General features: G+C 35.7%; 2 protein-coding genes across 6 annotated transcripts in view; both read left to right on the plus strand.

Moving 5' to 3' along the window:
- The window catches only part of LOC144452506 (QRFP-like peptide receptor), a 14,312-nt gene extending 9,928 nt beyond the window's left edge, over window positions 1-4,384 (plus strand). Inside the window, exon 4 of the mRNA XM_078143607.1 lies at window positions 4,265-4,384. Coding sequence (XP_077999733.1) covers window positions 4,265-4,384 — 120 coding nt within the window. The remainder of the gene's footprint in view (window positions 1-4,264) is intronic.
- A 691-nt stretch (window positions 4,385-5,075) lies between these two features.
- LOC144452005 (uncharacterized) overlaps window positions 5,076-20,981 on the plus strand; it is a 36,359-nt gene continuing 20,453 nt past the window's right edge. For 4 of the 5 annotated variants that reach the window (XM_078142977.1, XM_078142979.1, XM_078142981.1 and 1 more), the window contains exons 1-2: window positions 5,076-5,357; window positions 12,347-14,739. In XM_078142977.1, the coding sequence (XP_077999103.1) occupies window positions 12,473-14,739 (2,267 nt within the window). In that variant the 5' untranslated portion in view covers window positions 5,076-5,357; window positions 12,347-12,472. Of the gene's footprint in view, window positions 5,358-9,398; window positions 9,423-12,346; window positions 14,740-20,981 lie in introns of all 5 variants that reach the window. The other variant, XM_078142978.1, reaches the window with a different exon arrangement.

Raw genomic sequence — 20,981 nt, forward strand, 5'->3', positions numbered from 1 at the left:
GCTTACAATATCCACTGACATTGGGCATCGTTTGGATAGTTGTTAGAATAGTCGTTTTTTAAATCGTGAGGTTCCACACAATACATTCGAGGATCCGGCGCAACGATGGTCGGAGTAGCTTCCACGAAATACATTTACTAGAATTACAATTTTACATTATATATTCTATGGTACATGGTTGCGCGAAATACATTCTATGGTTGCACGACATACATTCCATGGTTGCGCGAAATACATTCTATGGTTGCACGACATACATTCCATGGTCAAGTTGTACGAAATACATCCTAGGATCGGAAAATGACCGGGGAAACATGCTCGGAATACATTTTTTACATTCTATGGTTGCACGAAATACATTGTACGCTCGGGCGATGTTTAACATTCTATGGACTATCGTTAATTTGTAAGGTGCATGAAAGGCGCCCCAAGCGGCAAAACAGTAATAAGTACAGTCCCAAGACTCATGATAGACTCACTCACTTCTTGCATCTTCGCCGCTGGGGGCGCACTTAGTGCGCCTAAGAAAGGGACGATACGCGCTAGCCTAGAATCCTTGCGGATTGGACTTTTTACATTCGCCTTTAATACCAATCACTTGATTTGACTTGATATGACAATTTAGAATACTGTAGTTCAAACTCATGTAGTTGGAAATAAGTACAATTCTGAATTAAATCATCTGACTCATTATTTAAATCTTGACTCGACTCGACTCAACTTGAATGTTGACTTAGCTTAACTAGTTAACTTACGTTTAGGGGCGAGATCAATGGTTCAATGTAGGATACAAAACTGAATTCTTTTACTTTGGGGAGGGTTTGAGCCATTTTAGTTCTCATCCTACAAAGTCGATTTCACATTTTTAATGTTTTGTACCCCTAAATGCAAATAATTCTTTTAAAATGTCTAATTGGGAAATGGAAGAATTTTTGCTACAGTAAATGCATGGCACTAAAATAAAGTAAAGTGTCAACAAAGAACTATTTTTACTCACTGCATACTGGCTTTATCTTCGTACCCCTACATACTACTACATACTGATTTAAAATTGATTGTACTATTGTAAGCAATTTTAAATTTTAGTCAATTTAGTTTAGAAGAGGAAGGTCTGAGACTTTAGTAATAGAATTTAGTTTTTTATCCTACATTGAACTATTGATCACGCCCTTTACTTGACCATGACCTACCTTTACTTGACCTTACTTACGCCACCTTGACCTTGACCTACCTTTACTTGAATTTACTTGCGCTTGCCCTACCTTTAGTTGACTCTTGACTTGACCTGACATCACATCACCTGGTAATTTAGAGGGTGGGCAAGGGGTATTTTCTTACTTATTGATCGGGCCATTTTATTTTTCGTTATTTGTTAAAAAACAAATCGTAATTCAGTGGTCGGCGTATTGCGTAATCAACTGGTTTTTTTACTGTAATCAGTAAAAGTACCATTTCTTCGTACACGTTTAAAAAGAAAAATACATACAAGCGGTAGTTCACTAGTTGCTTCAAAGATCTTAGTGTGACTGTAATTTGCTACGTGTATTTGCTAGTATGTTGTAAAACGCAAACTCCAGTTTATTTTCTTCATTATTCGTTTTGAAATTGAAAATTTCTCTTCATAATGTATAATTCAACACATTTTTTTCTGTACATCGTACTGGGAGAGCCCTTGCCCACTCTCAAATTAGAATACTGTAGTTCAAACTCACTGAGTTGTACAATCTAATTAAAATGCTATGTAGAGCATGGAGTTTTTGTCGTGATTTCGTGTTGGCTGTTACGTTTACTGTCGTTTGTTCTTTTAATTTGTGAGCGCTCGTTACTCGTCGCTCACAAATTAAAAGAACAAACGACAGTAAACGTAACAGCCAAAAAGGAATCGCCAGGTGTACACAACATAGGATTTTAATTAGATTGGGAGTTGTACAAATTACAAATATAGAACTTATGCAAAATAACTAGCAATAAGGCCTAGACAATTGTGTGGTTCTGATTACGCTCAATTTTAGAATAGGTGAGGAGGTAGATTTTTTTAAATTTGTTTTGTTTTTTTCACGTGTGAGTTTCTAGTTCAGGTAGTTATGTTTTCTGTTGTTTTCCATATGGTCTCTGTGTTATTGCTTTTTTCTATTGGTTGCTTCCCATCAGCTGTACAGCCATTACAAATTGGACGAACAGTTTTATTTTGCCTTTTTAAAAGTTGATGCCAGTTTCCATATCAGCTATTTCTTGCGAGACTTCACGATTTTCGTGATTTTATATTATTTTTTATAGAATACGTAAACAAAGTTTAGGGTTGGCAGCGAAAAACTAGGTGGGTTGTGTAACCGAAACCAAACAATTTTCTTAGGCTTAATAAGTATGCCGAATGAACTTGTACTATCACCACTGAAATCATAAATAAAGCCTGGATAACACACACACTATCACACACAGACACACACACACACACACACACACACACACACACACACACATATACTGGCAATCTAACATTGACATATCGCAGTGTAACTAGGAGTATTCAAGTCAAAGTATCGCTTCACACAAATTTAAAGACAGTGCATATTACAAATACTATACAATATTGTTTGATGCATATAAACTTTTTTAAACTTACGGTTGCTGAACATTTCGTCTTTTTAGATGCTGCAACAAAAATGTTCATTTGGCAATAGTGCCAAGTCCGAGTATTTCCTGTCAAAGTTCACGAAAATGTTCATTTGGCAATAGTGCCAAGTCCGAATACTTTCTATCAAAGTTCACGAAAATGTTCATTTGGCAATAGTGCCAAGTCCGAGTACTTTCTGTCAAAGTTTCACGAAAATGTTCATTTGGCAAAAAAAAATAGTGCCAGGTCCGAGTACTTTCTGTCAAAGTTCACGAAAATGTTCATTTGGCAATAGTGCCAAGTCCGAGTACTTTCTGTCAAAGTTCACGAAAATGTTCATTTGGCAATAGTGCCAAGTCGAGTCCGCGTATTCTTTCAAAGTTCAAAGTTGATATTAATTGTCCAAGAGTGCACACATTTCACTCTACGTACTATATCTGATGTCAGGCAACGGCCATTTACCGTATACGCACTCTGTGCCAAGTCCGAGTATTTTCTGTCAAAGTTCAAAGTTGATATTGTCCAAGAGTGCACACATTTCACTCTACGTATTATACCTGGTGCCAGGTCAGGCAACGGCCATTTACCGTATACGCACTCACTCTGTGCGGAGATTCCTTTATAGTCCGGGGAAGGAACACATTGAAATCAGTTCTGACCATGCCGGTTATGCACATGACACCTTGTCCATAGTCGCCTAACATGTTAATTCTCTAACTAATTTGCAAATCAGCCACCTGTTGGCACTATTGTACACATGGTGACTGGCCACGAGGGCAACAGTGCAGTATACGTCCGTTCCCCCGTGGGCCTGTTGGTCACCCAAAAACCAACAATATTTAAAAACTGACATATGGCACATAATAATAATGTAAATTTTGAAATCCGTATCTGATAGAAAATATTGCCTACTTTGCCTACAGTTCACTATCACTGGAACGTACTGCTACATAGAAATTACACAGCCACCTGTACAACTCCTTTGGGTTTTGCTCTCCGCTAGTACATCCATGGCTAGACCAAGTAGTCCCAACCGCAACACAATATTTCTCGAAAATATCAACTGAGCTCTAAATAGTTTATGTAGAGTTTCGAGTCCTTCTTCTGAAACAAGGGCGACAAGTTCTTCCTCGGGTAATTACAAAAAATCCTGAATTTTCTGGAGGAGAATGTCCGCAACTAATTTAGTAATTACTGAGGAAGCCTTGTCGTCTGCCGTGAAATACATTTAAGCGCATGCGCAATGACGATACAAGACATGTTCGAACTATTGCCTCCTCGAGGCGAGGGAGAGTAAGGCAATGGTTCGAAAACTATTGCTGATTTCTGGGGCTCTCTCTCTCTCTCTCAAAAAAAAAAAATGTACGAGATGTGTTATAAAACATGATAATTCACTCCCAACTAATTAATTACATACAAAGTAAACACTCAATGATTTATATACATGTGTACAACGTATCTGTCTTTAGGTCAATCCTAAGTCAATGTCTAGGTCAACATTGTGTTAACTTTGTGACACTGGGCTTTACAGCAATAATAAAAAGATTATATGAGATTACATTTCAAAATCTATTTATGTATTTCTTTGATATATTGATGACAGTGTACTTTATCTTAATCTACCAACTGTTATATTGTCATTGCTTTCAGGACATTTGGGATGATGACATTGACAATGCTGTCATAGCAACGATGTTTGCTGACTCAACGGAACCGTCGGTCATCACTATAGGGACAGATAATCCAGAGGCGGCGTTAAGTAGTGCTTGATCTACACCAACGTTAATTTCACAAACTGTATCTTGATCTTCAGTATGTCATTATGTTCGTTACTTTATTTACCAAGTGAAGCCGTTTATTAAAAGAGATAATGTCGTCGACATACCATTGTATATTTTATATTATTATTATTATTATTATTATTATTATTATTATTATTATTATTATTATTATTATTATTATTATTGTTATTATTATTATTATTATTATTATTATTATTATTATTATTATTCGGATAAACCGGTTATTTAGTGGATATTCGAATTTCAGATCAGACTGCCGATTAATTTACGAAGTTCTGACATTTTATTTCCATTCACTGTGTCCCATTGCTGTGTTGAAAACAAACCTCAAGATTAATTTTAATTACTTTATTACCTGAGATGACATCGGATCCAGATTTAAATGTCGGAAATTCCCATGGCTTTCAGAAAGCGTCTCTTTTATTTATCACATTTCAAAGCAAAGCAGTATTAAATACAGGAGGCATATGTCCTATTGTTATATTCATCTTTATTTTGTTGAAATTGATCAACGTTTAAAAATTCAACTTTGGCGTAGAAGTTGAAGAGCCCCCCAGTGGTGAGAGTACGAGTCTGGGTAACCGAATGAAGGACGCCATTTTGATGACGTCATTGTGCGCAAATGTCCTGAACATATGCGCAGAACAATTTCACCGGAGGTGTGTGTTAGACACGTACATCTATTTCTTGACCTTAGCTCTTAAAAAGATGAGACCGTTATTTTACTACGCATGTTGACCAAGTTTGGGTACGATATGGAATACTGGAGATGCCGTATTAACTAGACGAATAGTGTATACTACCTGATCGACTAACTGTGTGAGAATTTGATTCACCCTGTACATGTACACTGCAAACACAAACTCGATTTTGAGTTACGTTTAATTGAAGCCGCTAATAGCATAATATTTTATTGTAAAGCCGATCATCTTTCTTCAAAGGTAAGACAATCAAGTGTTTTCCTGATGTGTAATCATGCGATGGACTTAAAAACAATGCTTTTACCGTAATTCTGTGTTTTTAATACCAATGTTGATGTTATTGTTATCGCCAGATGTTCAAAATATGACCGAGCAGTGGCCGTTGATGACCGCTCTGTATACTAGTGTCATATTGTGTGAGCATTTCAGTTGTTTTTTTCTACTAAATTGTGTACGCTTGACTTCGTAACGACAGTGTGTTGATTTTCACTACATTCCCACGTCATCGTGTTCGTGATATTTGTTCTGTTGGGGTTGGGGTGGTGGGGCGCTATGGGGAGGGATGAAGCATTCGAGTACAGACTCGTCGCTGTACTTGCTGTAGGCGTTACAGTTTGTGTCGTTACATAGCGCACTACCGCTCTCCGGTACTTACTGTATTTACGTAAACAAGCGAGCATAAAAAACTCGTAAATATTTATAATTCTATACAAGTTAATCAGACCCAAACAGTAAATAGTTAAGAAGTTAAATTACGTCGTGTTACCAAGTGATAGTTTAATGAATATACGCCATGTTTGTTTGATCAGGAAACAACAAGGGAAAGTAACACGCTGTGTCACTGTGCTGTTTTCCACCACATCAGGTAAACCCCTATTAGTATTGGAGAGTATTGGGTATGCGTCATTTTATTTCACTTCCGTACACGTCTAGGACCATCACATACATACATTTATGGGGTCAAACTCAGCCTCCACAATCTAATATAAAGGGTTTGGCTTCCTGAAATATGTGTAATTATCTCACCTTTGACCCCCAAATGTAATACAACAATAGGTTGTTGTCACAGAAAGGAGCTTTGAACTACACTGGAATTTAATATCGTTCTTCCACTTATGGATGAGTATATTAATTTGCATGAAAGTAAACAGACCTTTAACTCACTGTTGGGGCTCTACAATATTAATTTTAAAAATTTTTTTAAGAATTAACAAAAGAAAGACAAAAAATGCACTGAGTTGCTTATTTTAGAGCTAGTGTTAGTAGGCTGCTATGCCTTGATTTCAACAATTAGAGACAATTAATTAGAACCTAAGTGACTAATTTTTTCACAAGGTATATCAAATGAAGGGCATTAAGTCTGTATGCTAATGAATTACATCCTGCAATTAGTGTATTTTATGAATTTTCTATCTCGTTTTCTCTGATAAAGGGACATTTTTTTAATTATGTTCATTGTATATATGTATAAAATTTGCATGATAATAGTGGCATTGTATTGTATGTAAGGATGCCACTCTATAATTGTCTATTATAATATAGAACAAGCTGTTAGCATTAATTTAACATGTGAAGGGCTCAAAATACCCCAGTAAGGGTGTGTTACTTGTCCCAGACATTTGATTTGAAGCAATGGGCAAGTGATTTCAGAAACTACTTGTCCCAATCGACTAGTAGAATTTTTAATTTTAAAAGCCAAACTCACTCATTCTAATATAAGAAAATATTCAAAAACCTGCAGAATCTTTCAAAGTGATATTTTAAGATATGCATAGAAGCATACAAATGATTATTCAGTGTAGATTTCCTTAGTTTACTCAAACTGGAAGTAATGTTATGGCAACTCACTTGATGACAAAAACTGATGAAAAGGGACATCTCAATCAAACATGTCAATAAAATTTACAAAAAATATCCACTTTGTGGACAAGTACTTTCTGATTTGGACAAGTAATTTTTTAATTCCTATTTTTCCAGTGGGTAAGAAATATTTTTCATTATTTTGATCCCTTATATGGTACAGTATAAATATGTTCAATTTACATGTCGAATGCATAATTGAGTTTGTGGGCTGGGTAAGTTTTTGCTGAACATATCCCAATGATTATTTGAAGGAAATTAAAACACAACCATTGTCCAAGAAAAGGATTTTTTATATTCAAAATACAAAGTCTGATACTGAAAACAGATTTGTGTTATCAGTGCATTGTAATTTATTGTGTGATATTCAAATATGAGAAAACGTTCAGCTGTGGAAAAATCAACAAAAATTACAAGTGACCACTGTTCAAATATGAGTAATAATTTAAATTCAGATGAATGGGTGCAAAAAATCAATAAAAATACTGAGCAGTGATAAATTTCAACCGTGATTTTAATTGTCATATTGCCTGTTTGTACCCATCCACCAAATGTAATCTATTAGTATTATCTGACAAATTGAACAGAATTCATTCTTTTTTGTTGATTTTCTGTCAGTTCATATGGACTCTTGTAGTTGTTCAGAAAGGTGATGGATCGTTTCGTCTCAATTTCAACTCATCCCATTTCATCGTGCCCCATTCAACTCAACCCAATTTCAACTCGCCCCAATTTCAGTGTTTTGGATTTCTGGGCTGATTGTTTGTTATATTTTTACAGTATCTGTTATTAAACATTAAAGGTCTGGTTTTCTTACCAAGACAAGACAGCGATAAACAGTAACCAAACTGAAAAGTCAGTATATTGGATGCATGATGTTTTCTTACGTCTTGGTATCATAACGTCTTTTACAGCTAAAATACAAATGTACTTACAGCATAAATCATATTGCAAAGATCTGCAAATTTGTTTACTATGCGATTTTGAAAGAGTGGGAAGAGTTGAAAATGGGACAAGTTGAATTTGGGGCAAGTTGAAATTAGGGCGAGTTGAAATGGGACAGTTGAAATTGGGGTGTGTTGAAATGGGGCGAGTTGAAATGGGATGATTTGAAATTGGGACAAGTGACTTATAATCATTCAGAACACATTCTATTATCAAATTGCCACATACATGTAATGTCAATCACTCACTTTAATAGCACTGTACAAACAAGAACCAGAATACGATACTGTACAATATGGATTGGGGGCATCACAGATTGGGGTCAAAGTGCGTACAATGTATATTGATTACATGTAAATACCAACTGGTTTGTTCACCTACTAAGAAACAACAGGATACCCAGCAGGCAATAATTGAATTGTGATTAAGATCCTGATCAGGAAAAATTTGGTTCACATACCACAAGTGTATTATTTTAAAATTTCTCACATCGCTCACAATAGGGAACTTGCAATCCAAACTGAGCATGCTCAGACGCAAAGGACTATGGGATTATCTGTGGTTATCGTAATACCTAATCTGGAGCTACTGATAAAATTAACCTCTCACAAAGATCAGGGTGACTATGAATTGATCATTCCTGGTTATAAACAATGTAACAATATTGTTTACAATGCTAATTGATTAGTATTTATTATCACATTTCCCATGATGCAACATTCAACATGGTGGGTTTGCAAATTCCCTATTGCACTAGCTAGTATACATGTAACTGGAACGTTTTGTATTTTGATCAGACAACCAACAATATAGTCATTGTGAGTATACTATAATTAGACTGTTTTACCCCAAAAGTAGTATGGTAACAGGTTGAAATCGTGATCTCTCTGGGGTGATGATTTTAGGGTGAGGACCAAAATATAAAGTCTAGTGGTAATACTTTACTTGCGACCATCATCCACCGTATAGTCAAATGGATTTCTCCAGCACAGAATTCTGTTTTTACCACCAACAGCGATAGTTTATGCTATTGGAGTGTTAATATAAACATGATGACACTATCACATCCTTGCATCACTTGCATTCAAATTGAAGGTTGAGTTTATAGTAAATTGAACAAAGTAACCAATTACATCTGCCTGTCAGTGTGTAATGGATTACTACTGACATGCGCTGTTCACCCTTTCCCCAGCAGGAGATTTAGGTTGATTTTCGATAGAATTTGTCCATTTGACTATACATTAGAAAGAGATCATAGAGAACATCAACACATAGAGTTACTAGACTGTATTGTACGATATAGCTACACAAATACATTTACCCATAGACTATTCAATACTGTTCAGGGTATATAATATTATGAGTTAAGTTATTATATCTAATAAATCAATTCCAAAATGTCGTTCCTCAATCTTGAGATCTTGAAAAGATAATCTCACACTAATGATTCAATTTATTTCTTCACTTTACTTGTAGCTTTTCTACAGGACGCAATAGTTGGTAGGTTGTTTTGGACTCTTTCCTCGGCATGGTATATTTTCTCTCTGTTTTTTGCACTCATGTTCATTCTGTCACTGTCACTTGTTTCCTTGTGTCATATAATCATACTATTGGTCTCACTTTGTTTTTTATTTTGGTTCTTACGTTTTTTGTAAATTATTGCTGTTAACTTTAAGATGTCTATCAAATATGTAGATGTGTAAAGTGTCTGAAAGATGTTGATGGTACTGTATCTCCTTTTATCCACCTGTTTCATCGTAAATTTTCATTGCTAAATCCAGGTTAATAAGCCATAATCACTGTATCTTTTCAGTCATGTACAATGTTTATGCCAATGTAGAGAACGTCAAAATACAACCAAGCATTGTTAACAATTTGAATTTTACATGTAATGTTGATATACATGTAGAATACATGTGTGCCATGGGAACAAATTTTACTCAAAATCAATGGTCTTAAAATCTCTCCAAACTCGACCATATGGAACTTTGGAAGCTTGTGTCTGGTGCTTTAATAAAACAATGAAATTTAGGGGTTCATTATCTTTTATTCAAGGGAATTGACAATCTTTTATTAGCACCCCTAAAAACTAAACATAACCAAACAGAAATAAATAATGAATTTTTTTTAATTAATGAGTAAGAATCGAAATACAAATCTTCTAAGTTAACTCGATGACATTTTTGTAAAAACCAACAACATGAAAACCAGTTTGTTTTGTCATACCTACATGTACCACCATTAGTGAGACACAGACTGCATGATAAATGATACCCTCCAGTAACAGACTCTTGTTACCGGTTCATGGTATTATGTGGATAGCTGCTAACAGTGGAGTCTGATCTGTATATATCAAAGTACCATGCCTGTTGACTTTTCTACAAATTACCCTTTACTACTCCATTAAATCAGAAACAAACTAACTACAGCCGAGGGACAGGGATGGGAAGGGGGGCTGTAATTATGTACACACTGTGGTGGCTATGATCTACCTTATGCTGATGTGGGGAAGGGGACCTTACTGTGCTGTGTAATTATATGTACAACAATGTACTCTGCTATGATGGCAATAATTTACCTTAAAAGGGACAGGGTGGAGGGGGGAGAACCTATGTAATTATATATACAAAAGTACATGTACTCCTCTGGGGTTGGGATTTAGCACTAGGATGGCATACTCCTACCAAACTAGCAGGTGAGTGTCATCCGCCCCATTTCCAGAGGGGAACAGTATGTTTTGGCTGAGAGAGGTTTATTTACATGTGCTGAGTATGTCACGTTGTTCAGCCCTGACCAGTGGATGCTGGCTGATACTAAGTGATAGGGTAGCATCATGACATGTATCGTACATGTATCTCATAGCCTTTAATGAAAGGCACCAGGTTGATTTTGATAAAATATAGTGTACAGTGTTTTTGCAGAGGTTGGGAACCATGGCAACAGAAAGGAGGACATGGGTAAAGTTGGAATGTTTTCCATACATTCTACAAATGTATCATAGTTTTGTTTGGGAACCGTGTAAAATTACTGGCAAACCCTGGTAGGTTTTTACCCGCTTACTGCCCTTAGCAAAAGCATTGGTATACATGTACATGTATTTGTGAACATAGAAAACACTGGAGGATGTTACCATCATACAAAAAATAAATGTATACATTAATATATTCATATTACTATTTATACATGTACCTGTAACCTTTTGGAACTATTATACAACAGCTGACACACACGTATTATGTACAAATGTACTCTATGTTAACAAAATAAATGAAATCCATTATCGATATCATAATTGTGATTTATAACTGAAGACAAGTCACACAACAAACTGATCAGAATCATGGTAACATTAAACAAATAACAAATATTAAAATTAAATTTTCTTTCTCCAAACTTGTACTTAGTTGTGTACAAATAAATACCCTTTGGGATAAAGAGGAATAAAAAAAAATATTTATATTCATGTACCTAGCACTGTAGCAGTAACCTTCGTTCACTATATTTTTAAATATTTATAATAATAATAATATTAGTTTTTTATATAGCACTTTCCACATTATGCTCAAAGCAAGTTTACAATTATAATATTACCTTGGTACGGACCTCTACTGGCACAACATGCTTGTATGCTTCCTCGACTCCCAGGGGAGCATATAATCCATTGCAGCCTCTATAAGCATATAGGATTAAAGCATTCACATTGCAACCTCTATCCTACCAGGTCCCCAATTATACAGCTGGGTTGACTAAGGCACAATCATGTTTTCAGATATTACCCAAGGACTTTATTCATTCAGAGACAAATAGCAGTGGCAAGGCTCAAACCTACAAGCTACAGATTCCAAGCTGGCCATGCAAACCATTCCGTCATCATGACTCCAATGAAATTTCGTAGTCCATGACTTCATCCATATGCAAGGCCAACACTAAACATTGAATATTAACAAAATCCTCAAAAATGATTGATAAACAGTTACTTAGATATGTATTCAGCCATACATATGAAGCAATTAAAGTGATTGATGGTTACATTTTCAAATATGACAAATTTTACTGACTGAAATTAATCATATGTATTTTTAATAAAAAGTAAAGTATACAATTAGAAATAACACTGATATGAATTGCTTATCACCTCAATTTCATTATATTATAACATCTTAATCTCTATGGTTGAACCGATTCCAGTAATGAGTTAGAGCCTTTGTCTTGGCGAGAATCTGACTATTATGGTTAGTTTTACCCCATTATTTTATGTATGTGTGAATATGGTCAATTAGGCAAAAATAATATATACCTTCAAAAAAAAATGTATAACGCACCAGTATCTCTTTATGTTTTAAACGAAAGTTCACCTTCATACTTACTTGTCATATTGTATGTACAAATAAATCTCACTTTTTATTTTCTCTATTATTTTTCAGATGGGCTAGAAACTAATTCTCAGTTCACTCGAAGATGACATCATTGGATATACAAATCTCAACTGAATTTATTTTATATTTGTACTTAATACGGAAAGGGAAGGTAGATTTTGAACTTTCGGAACAATGTCTGAAAACGCGGATAAATCTGGGATAGCGTCGTCATCTGATAGATCGACAACAAAACCCAAAGGCAAATCATTCATCTCTCGGTTGCCTTCATTGAGAAAAAAGAAAGCTAAAACCTGTGAAAGCCAGAAACAGGATTCCCCAACATCTGCATTTCAACGTTCACCTTCCAAAAAAGAAAAGAAGAAAAATAAGAAAAGGGCAAAACAGGAGTCTGAATCAAGACTGGAAAACATGGCAGCGGCACAGTATGTAGCATCCAGATATTTACCATATACTAGTAACCGCCTGCCAGGGTCGCAAGAGCCTTACTATAAAGGGCCTTCGTTGCAGAATATACGAATGGTATCAAAAACATCAGAGAAAGTGGCTCAGTATGAACATAGGTTATCCACTTTGAAAGAACAAGAGCAAAGGTCAAACCCAAAGGTCAAACCTAACATGGAAAAAGAGAAGAACGGTACAGGGCCAAGAATGTTTGGTGAAGAAGTGAAAGCGAAGAGTTCACGATTTGGATATCTTGGGGGTTCAAAAAGTTCAAGGTCATCAAGCGAAAACAGCGATTCTTCACAGGATGAAAATCAAAAGCCTGCAGATCACAGCATCGAAACCTTGATACCTTTGACCTACAACAGACAATATCAAGTTCAAACCAAAAGGTTAACTGGGGTTTCTCCTTCAAAGTTACCTACTATGAAGGATTCCTCCATGTTACCTCAACCAACTACATCGGTTCAGTCATCATCATCGTCGTTATCATCATCATCATCATCATCGTTATCAGCATCGAAAGTAGGGAAATCCAGTTATGCTAATGGTGCCAAAGTGTACGGGAGACCAGCCCTATATAAAAGTGTATTCAAGAATGAAGATGGTGAAATGCAGCTAAGTGATGAACTGAAAAGGAATTCTCCAGAGCCTATTTGGGTACAAGGACAGACAAGTCCTTCAACTGTTTGGGTACAAGGGCAGATAAGTCCTTCATCTATTTGGGTACAAGGGCAGATAAGTCCTTCATCTATGGAAGGTCCATCTCCAAGACAATATACTGTACAAACAACACCACCACCACTTGATGTTTCAAAGGAGCAAGAGAAAGTCCCTTCCAGAGCGGGAAGTTTTGAAACGTCAAATGATAGTAAGACAGGAGACACTGACAGTGAAATTTCTAGGACTACTACACCTGCTTGTAATGAAGCAACAACCCCAAACACAGATGAGAAGATGCAACAGTCTCAAACAGAGGGAAAGAAATTAAGTGATGAAGAAACTGGTGCTATTGAAGAAAAGGAAAAGGAATCGTTGGCTATAGAGCAAGGTGAACGAAACAAAAGATTTAGTGGAGAACTAGAAAATACACAAATGTCTAAAATTCCAACTTCATCAAGAAAAGATCTGTTAACAGACTTCAACAAATCTAAACATTTGGAAGATACACAGATTACTCAAAGTCAAAAAGATGCGGAAATATCGGAAACTAAACAATCTGCCAATGCGGAGGATCAAAAATTAGCAACGGCGCAAACAAAAGACACATTAGCATTGCCTGTGTGCAGGCTAGACACATCATCTGATAATGTTGAGATTACTGGAGGGAAGAGTGGGGATGTTTGTTTGCAAAAGGTCAAAGTGCAAGGTGAAGAGTCTCAACAAATGTCAGAGAATGATTTCCAAACATGCAAATTTGTAACAAGTACTCCAAGAAATGAAAAATCGAAATCTACAAATGGGAATTATGACAATTTATCAAGTTATCGTCAAGAAGAATTAGTGACAATGGTACGTAACAAAATAGATAATGCCTTTAACAATAAAATGAACGAAAGAACACCAGGTGGCCATGATAAATTAGAACACCAGTATCTCACAGCTAAACCTCCAAAACCTACAAAACATGTGTCGATTGATTTACCGGTGAAAGATGCAAAATTCTCAGACAAGAGACATTGCAGACCGAAACCAGAATCTCCTGGTGTTATGACGCCAGAGAAAGTGAAATACAAACAATGTCAAACACCAGACAGATATGTCAAACATCCTAAATTTAGTGAACTGAGATCTGAATCATTAGATTTTGATTCTTGTGACTTAGATTCCTTAGCATCAGATGATTTGATGTTTGATGATCATTTCCTTGACGACGATGAGGATGCTTTCCTTAGCAAAAGTGCCGGAGCTATGGAAATGCAGGATAAAATGTGGAAACCTGTTAGATACGGATGCCGAGAACGGTCTGCAAGTTTTGAAGAGAGACTAGAGAAACGGTAAGTGAGAAAAAGTGGGCTGTTTATTTCTAGTAATTGTCTTGAAGAGGACCTAGCAAAGCTATGAGTGCTTATTTGATTAATGTGGTGTATGTGTTAGAGCATTAATCGTAAATGTCTTCTAAGTATGTGAATGATGAAGGGATTGACTATTTTGGGTACTGTTTGCCTTGACACAAATAAAGGAATGTTGTCTGAAAATCAAATACTTTGAAAAGACTCTTTGAAGACGACCAGAAGTGTGTCTTGGTTTAGGCCATATTAAGAAATTGTGTTCCAATAATTTGCAAATACACATATGTATGTGTAGTTTTACCACCCGAACTGAAACCTTTATGTGCAGTTAATGTTTAGAAAACATTGCGAGATATCACATGAATATCAACCTACATTTTGTAATAAAACACACAAAAGTTGTGATGTCATAACTACACAAGTATGATGTCATAACCCCCAGGAATTTAGCAATAAAAGAATTGTCAATGCCAAACCTACCTATTTGTGGAACCATAATATTTATTTTATCTGGCCATAACATATGTATCGCAGCTGTCAGGATATTCAAATCAAAGACCTGTGGTTAACATATGTGGGTGTCATTCAGTAGCGGCTGATGTACTTTTGTAGACATACCATGTACACTTTCCTATAGTCTGCTGCCATATTTGCACTTATGAGACTAATAGTAATTATGCAAAATGTAGGACTGAGTCATGGGCCTTTAAGAGTACTGCAGACAATAGATACAAATACATTTCTACACATTGGACAGGTTAGTCTATACCTCAATTATATCCAAGTATGCTATGATAGTGATTGTGGAATGTTATTAGCATAGCTATACACAGATATTGTCTGAATGTGTACCAGTAATGTCACAAAACCCCATGCTGTGCATGTGCAAGTGTGGCATACTTGGGGTATGTGCATAAGTGCTTGCAGTGTTTTCTGTGCCAGTGTGGCAGTACTTTCATGAGCAAGGTGAATGAAAGGGCAGCAGAAAACATTTTAAGCCCGAGTGTAAATACCCATGAGTTCCCACTCAGGTACTAACTATGGCATGGGATTCTGTTATTATTAACATAGACAGTCCCCTCTACTGTCTATGTTATTACATATGTTTATTTGAAACAACAAACTTCCATAAAAGTGACACAATATTGATCACATGCTTTTGTGCAGAAGGAATGATCAGGTCCTCATTTGCATATCGTTTGCATGCAGGTATGCAATAATGTTTGCCATGAAAATACCACTATATGCGCGTGCACCGGTGCAAGTAATCTCAGGTACAGATGTAATAATAGGTTTAGTGATTACAGCAAGACTTGGATTGACTTAAGAATGTATAGTTTGAAGTCTCTCCGTATATCAGAATCTACTACACATACTAAATCAAAATAATGATTCAGCGAATACGGTACATGTAGCTTGAATGACCGATACTTCTTAGATGTTTCATGATGTTCTGTACCAATGTACATATGTGTTACCATGGTAACAGAGGAGGAAATCTTGTACCTGTTGAACACATTCGCTATCAGTTTCATACAACATACTCTTTTGAATCAAAGGAGAACATCTTTGGGAAGTTCTTAGATGTTTCATGATGTTCTGTACCAATGTACACATGTGTTACCATGGCAACAGGGGGAGGAAATCTTGTACACTTTGAACAAAGTCACTATCAGTTTCATACAATGTATACATTCAAAGGGAATAACGTCCTTCGGAGGTTCATTGGTGTTATCAATCTTTTAATTGCAACCCCATAACAAAAACATTATGCCATGTTGGTGTTTTAGGCCCTTTATGTCAGGTACTTGTACATGAATTTAAAGATAAATTTAGTCAAATAGGGGATAAAGATTAAGAACACTTGGCTCAGCATGTTGAAACAGCAGAGAATGGATGTCGGCAGTTGTACTACAATACAGGCCTTCAATGAATGGGTGCATATTAAAGTTGTTTGATGTATTAAGATGACATTGGCGTACTAATTCTGTATTGTTTATTGAATTGATGTATTCCGACAGTGGTATAACTGTATTGTTTAGTGACATTGGCATAAAAATAAAGTGTATCGTTTTATTGACGGCATTGGTGTAAACTGCAGCATTTTATTGTTGCACAATCTTACGACTTTGGTGTAAATTGTAACGTTTTATAGACATCATATGACATTGAGGTAAGGTATATTGTTTTACTGACGTATCACAGCATTGGTATGAACTGTAAATTGTGTTCTCGGTGAAAGGTCTCGACATTTTATCATCAAACATCGGACTTTCCACCATAACAGTAGAAAGATTGGTTGTTGTGAAAGAGGAACGTCAACAGTGATAAATCTCTAGAGCTATGTTTACATGAATCCTATAAACCACTGTGAGGACTCCACATTGATAGAGCAACCCAGAAGACTGTAAAAATCAAAGACAGTGAGTTAGTAAGTTCTATTCAAATTCTTGTGTGAAACAGTTTACTTCAGAGAAGTGTACATTTTTAGTTGGCTGTATAAACAGGAATTTTGACTAAGTTGTGACCTTCACAAGTACAAAAACAAGCCTTCAAACTTTCAAACAAAAGTTAACCTAAGGGACCTACATCATTCATAGTGTTCTCCTCAATCTGAAAATAAACATTCCAGGATAACTTTCTCTGCCTTGGATATCTATTATAGTGTTAGTATACATCACCATTTTTGGGAGTATATAGTGAATCAAAGCTGCTAGTGCTAGGACTGTAGAGGTGGAGAAAACGTTGTAAAACAGTCCTCAAAGATGTAAAGCTGCTTTATAATGTTTCCATCAGTAACTCTTTTCTCAAAAATGGAGGTTAAGGTTAGACGGAGATCCAGTCTATCCTACGTTAGGATGGATTGAGTCTTTAGCTCACCTTGATAAAGAGTTATTGTTTGAAAGTTAACAGTATTTGAAGCGAATTTTATATCTTTGAATACTGTTTTATATTGTTGTTTTACACATCATTGTCAGGAATTATCTATTACTTGATGATGTCGTTCACCAGAACAGCTCGTTTTCATCCTCTTCAGATACAGTACAAGACTCCATGCGAAGTAAAAATCATACTGTTAGCAAAGTATGAGGGAAGTTAAAAACAAAATTATGTATGTTTAAAAACTTGGCTGCTCATTTGTGCAGGTTTATTGACTAGACCTTCATTTTGAAAGAGTCCAGGTGTACAGTCTGTGATGTTGTTTGGAAGAGTATGTGTTCCATAGTCTGATGGTGTCATGCCAGATAGCCAGGTCTCTGGGCCAATCTAGGCATTGATCCCATATGATTGTTGACATACATGTATTGTAAACTAACAAGTGAAAATTGGACATGACTTGTAAGCAGAACACTATAGCTTTAAGCATGTGATTTAGTGAAGCTTGTAATTTTTTGTTCACTGGTAACAAATGGTACATAGATTTCAGTTGGAAACTAAGTTAATATTCAGATACGTTTGATTTTACCTACTTATATAATACTGCCCTTCAGAAAATGCTAATTACTAAAATGCAAAAAGTTTAATGCATGCGATTATTCATAACAACCTGCAGCATTTGAAATTACGCCCACATCAACTGAAAGGTACTAGTCATTACAATATGGTGACTGGTGTCAAAGGTCACAGGTCAAAGACTGAGTACACACAGTAAATAGTTCAGTAATGACACATAAATGTTGTTTTACAAGATTCCCTTTATCCCCGCAATGATGTAACCATGACAACACATTCACTTGTCAAGCCATTAGGCCATGGTCATACTATGGACTGTGCTTCAACCTTCATGCTTCATCACCCAGGTAGAGTGCATTGCAGGTTACAGTTGGTTTGCATGAATGCAGTTTTATCAAGCACAGATAGTGAACAATGAAACCAGCAATGGGCTGTATATATTTCATAAATGTGGAACTGCCTACTCTTGGTGGTGGTTACAAATGAAATGTAACTTAGGGGGTCTAATGAGTGCTCTCATTTACCTAACTCTAACCTTAACACCAAAGGTCAAACATGATACAAATAGAAGAATGAAATATGATAAACAGTTTTCAACAATTTATTGGAATTTGTAGCATTCAAGTGGCGCATGTTTATAATCATAATATATTTTAACTTCAATGAAAATATTTTTATACAAGCTTACTGTAACTATTCTTGTATAATTTTAATGCCAATGCATGCCTTCAATGGCATTCATTATCTCACATTAATAGCACAATTAAATGCATAGTAAGGGTTTACTTGTAGATGCTATGAATTAAATCATGTCATCAAAATGCATCTGTGTACTGTACCAGAATATCAGGTTTACATTTCAATACAATAGCAAGTTATCTTTACACTGTAAGTATGCTTCAATAAGTAGAACATTACTTTTTAATATGCCGCAAAAATTGCAACTAAGAAAAACATAAATGTCTCTTATTACCCCCCCCCCCCCAGTGAGATACAGAAATCAGTGAGAATTACTGAGAACTTAAATGTACACCATATACATATACATATACATATACATATACACATACACATACACATACACATACACATACACATGCACATACACATACACATACATATACACATACACATACACATACACATACATACAACATACATATACATATACACATACAACATATACATATACATATACATATACATATACAGGGGTTAAAAATTAAAAATTATGGTGGTTTGGAGCATTGTACTATACAGCATATGTATATATATATATAAAAGTTCAAAGACGATAACTCGGCTTGAGTTATTACATATACATGTATATGTTGTTGTGTTTGTTTTGTACAATTTTATTGTTGGAGCCTTTTATTGGGACTAGTCCTATAGGTCACCCTTGGAAATAAATACATAAATAAATATGTATATATATACACACCATAATTTGTAACCACATACATATACATACAAAATATGCTTGTTATAAATGTGTGCTTTGAGTATGTGAACTTTACAGAAAGCTTGATGACCCAAAACATAGCAACCGCCATCAGATTGTTTGTGAGATCAATGACTCTAAGATAGCCTTGGGTGAGGCAGGTAATGCAGTGTATATATATAGCTACAAATAAGGGTTCATGTAACTGATACTTTGCAAGCGTTTCCGTTCACAATGGCTACCTGTGAGTTCTAATAAATGACCAAAGGCAACCTATGTTATGTCACTAACCAAATCATGTTAGTAGAGTCACTGGTGTGTTTTCTTATCCGTCATTCTTTTTGAACAACATCAGTTAGTAGTTAATAATTTAAATATATAAAAATAAACACATCGGTAATTGATTCATTATAATTTTGTCTCAGTATTTGTGGTCGTAGCTACATTGTACGTGCCACAAATCCCAATTTAAAACAGTTTACTTTTCCCTATTGTTGTGGACAACTGACTTTATTAATGCCAGTCACGTTTGTCTTTACTGTTTGTCTTGACCCATGTTGTGTTACTGACTCTTCATTGTGAGAGTGCTATACCTACAGGCCTACATTGTCTATGAATGGAAATCTTGCTTAGTTGTCAATAGATAAACTTGGATAAGGAAAACATTACAATTTACAAATGTTACTATTCCAGCTACACTGGAAAGACATTCCTTACAATTCCCACTGTACATTGGAGGGCGAGGAGGGGGAGGGGTGTGACCCAATCTGATTAAAATCTGATGTTAGATAGGCTGGTTTTCCTGTATTTACCTTTATTTCATCGTTATTGCGTCTTTTACGTTAGTGTTGGAAAGGCGTTCGTCCAGGAAAAAAAAACTAACGTAAAAGACGCAATAACGATGAAATAAAGGTAAATACAGGAAAACCAGCCTATCTAACATCAGATTTTAATCAGATTGGGTGTGACCCCTCCTTGACTGCACTCAAAACATTTGATCATATTTGGCTAATGTAGTTTCCAAGTTGCCAATTTTCACATTTTTCCTCCTACTTCTGACTCCCATTTTCTGGCTGAATGTAGGGAGATATTTGACCCTTAGTTTCTTTCTGGCTGAATGTAGGTATTTGACCCTTAGTTTCTTTCTGGTTGAATGTAGGTATTTGACCCTGAGTTTCTTTCTGGCCGAATGTGAAAATGTAAACATTTGTAGCATTCTTGCTTGCAATTTAAATCCACCAGTGTACACCTGTACCCTTTACCTATCCAAGTGCCTCCACCCCTCTGGAATTGTAGCGCATTTAATATTGAGGTATATAGGACAATGGTGGGA

The sequence above is a fragment of the Glandiceps talaboti genome, chromosome 22 (assembly GCF_964340395.1).
Source record: "Glandiceps talaboti chromosome 22, keGlaTala1.1, whole genome shotgun sequence".
Classification (NCBI taxonomy): Eukaryota; Metazoa; Hemichordata; class Enteropneusta; family Spengelidae; genus Glandiceps; species Glandiceps talaboti.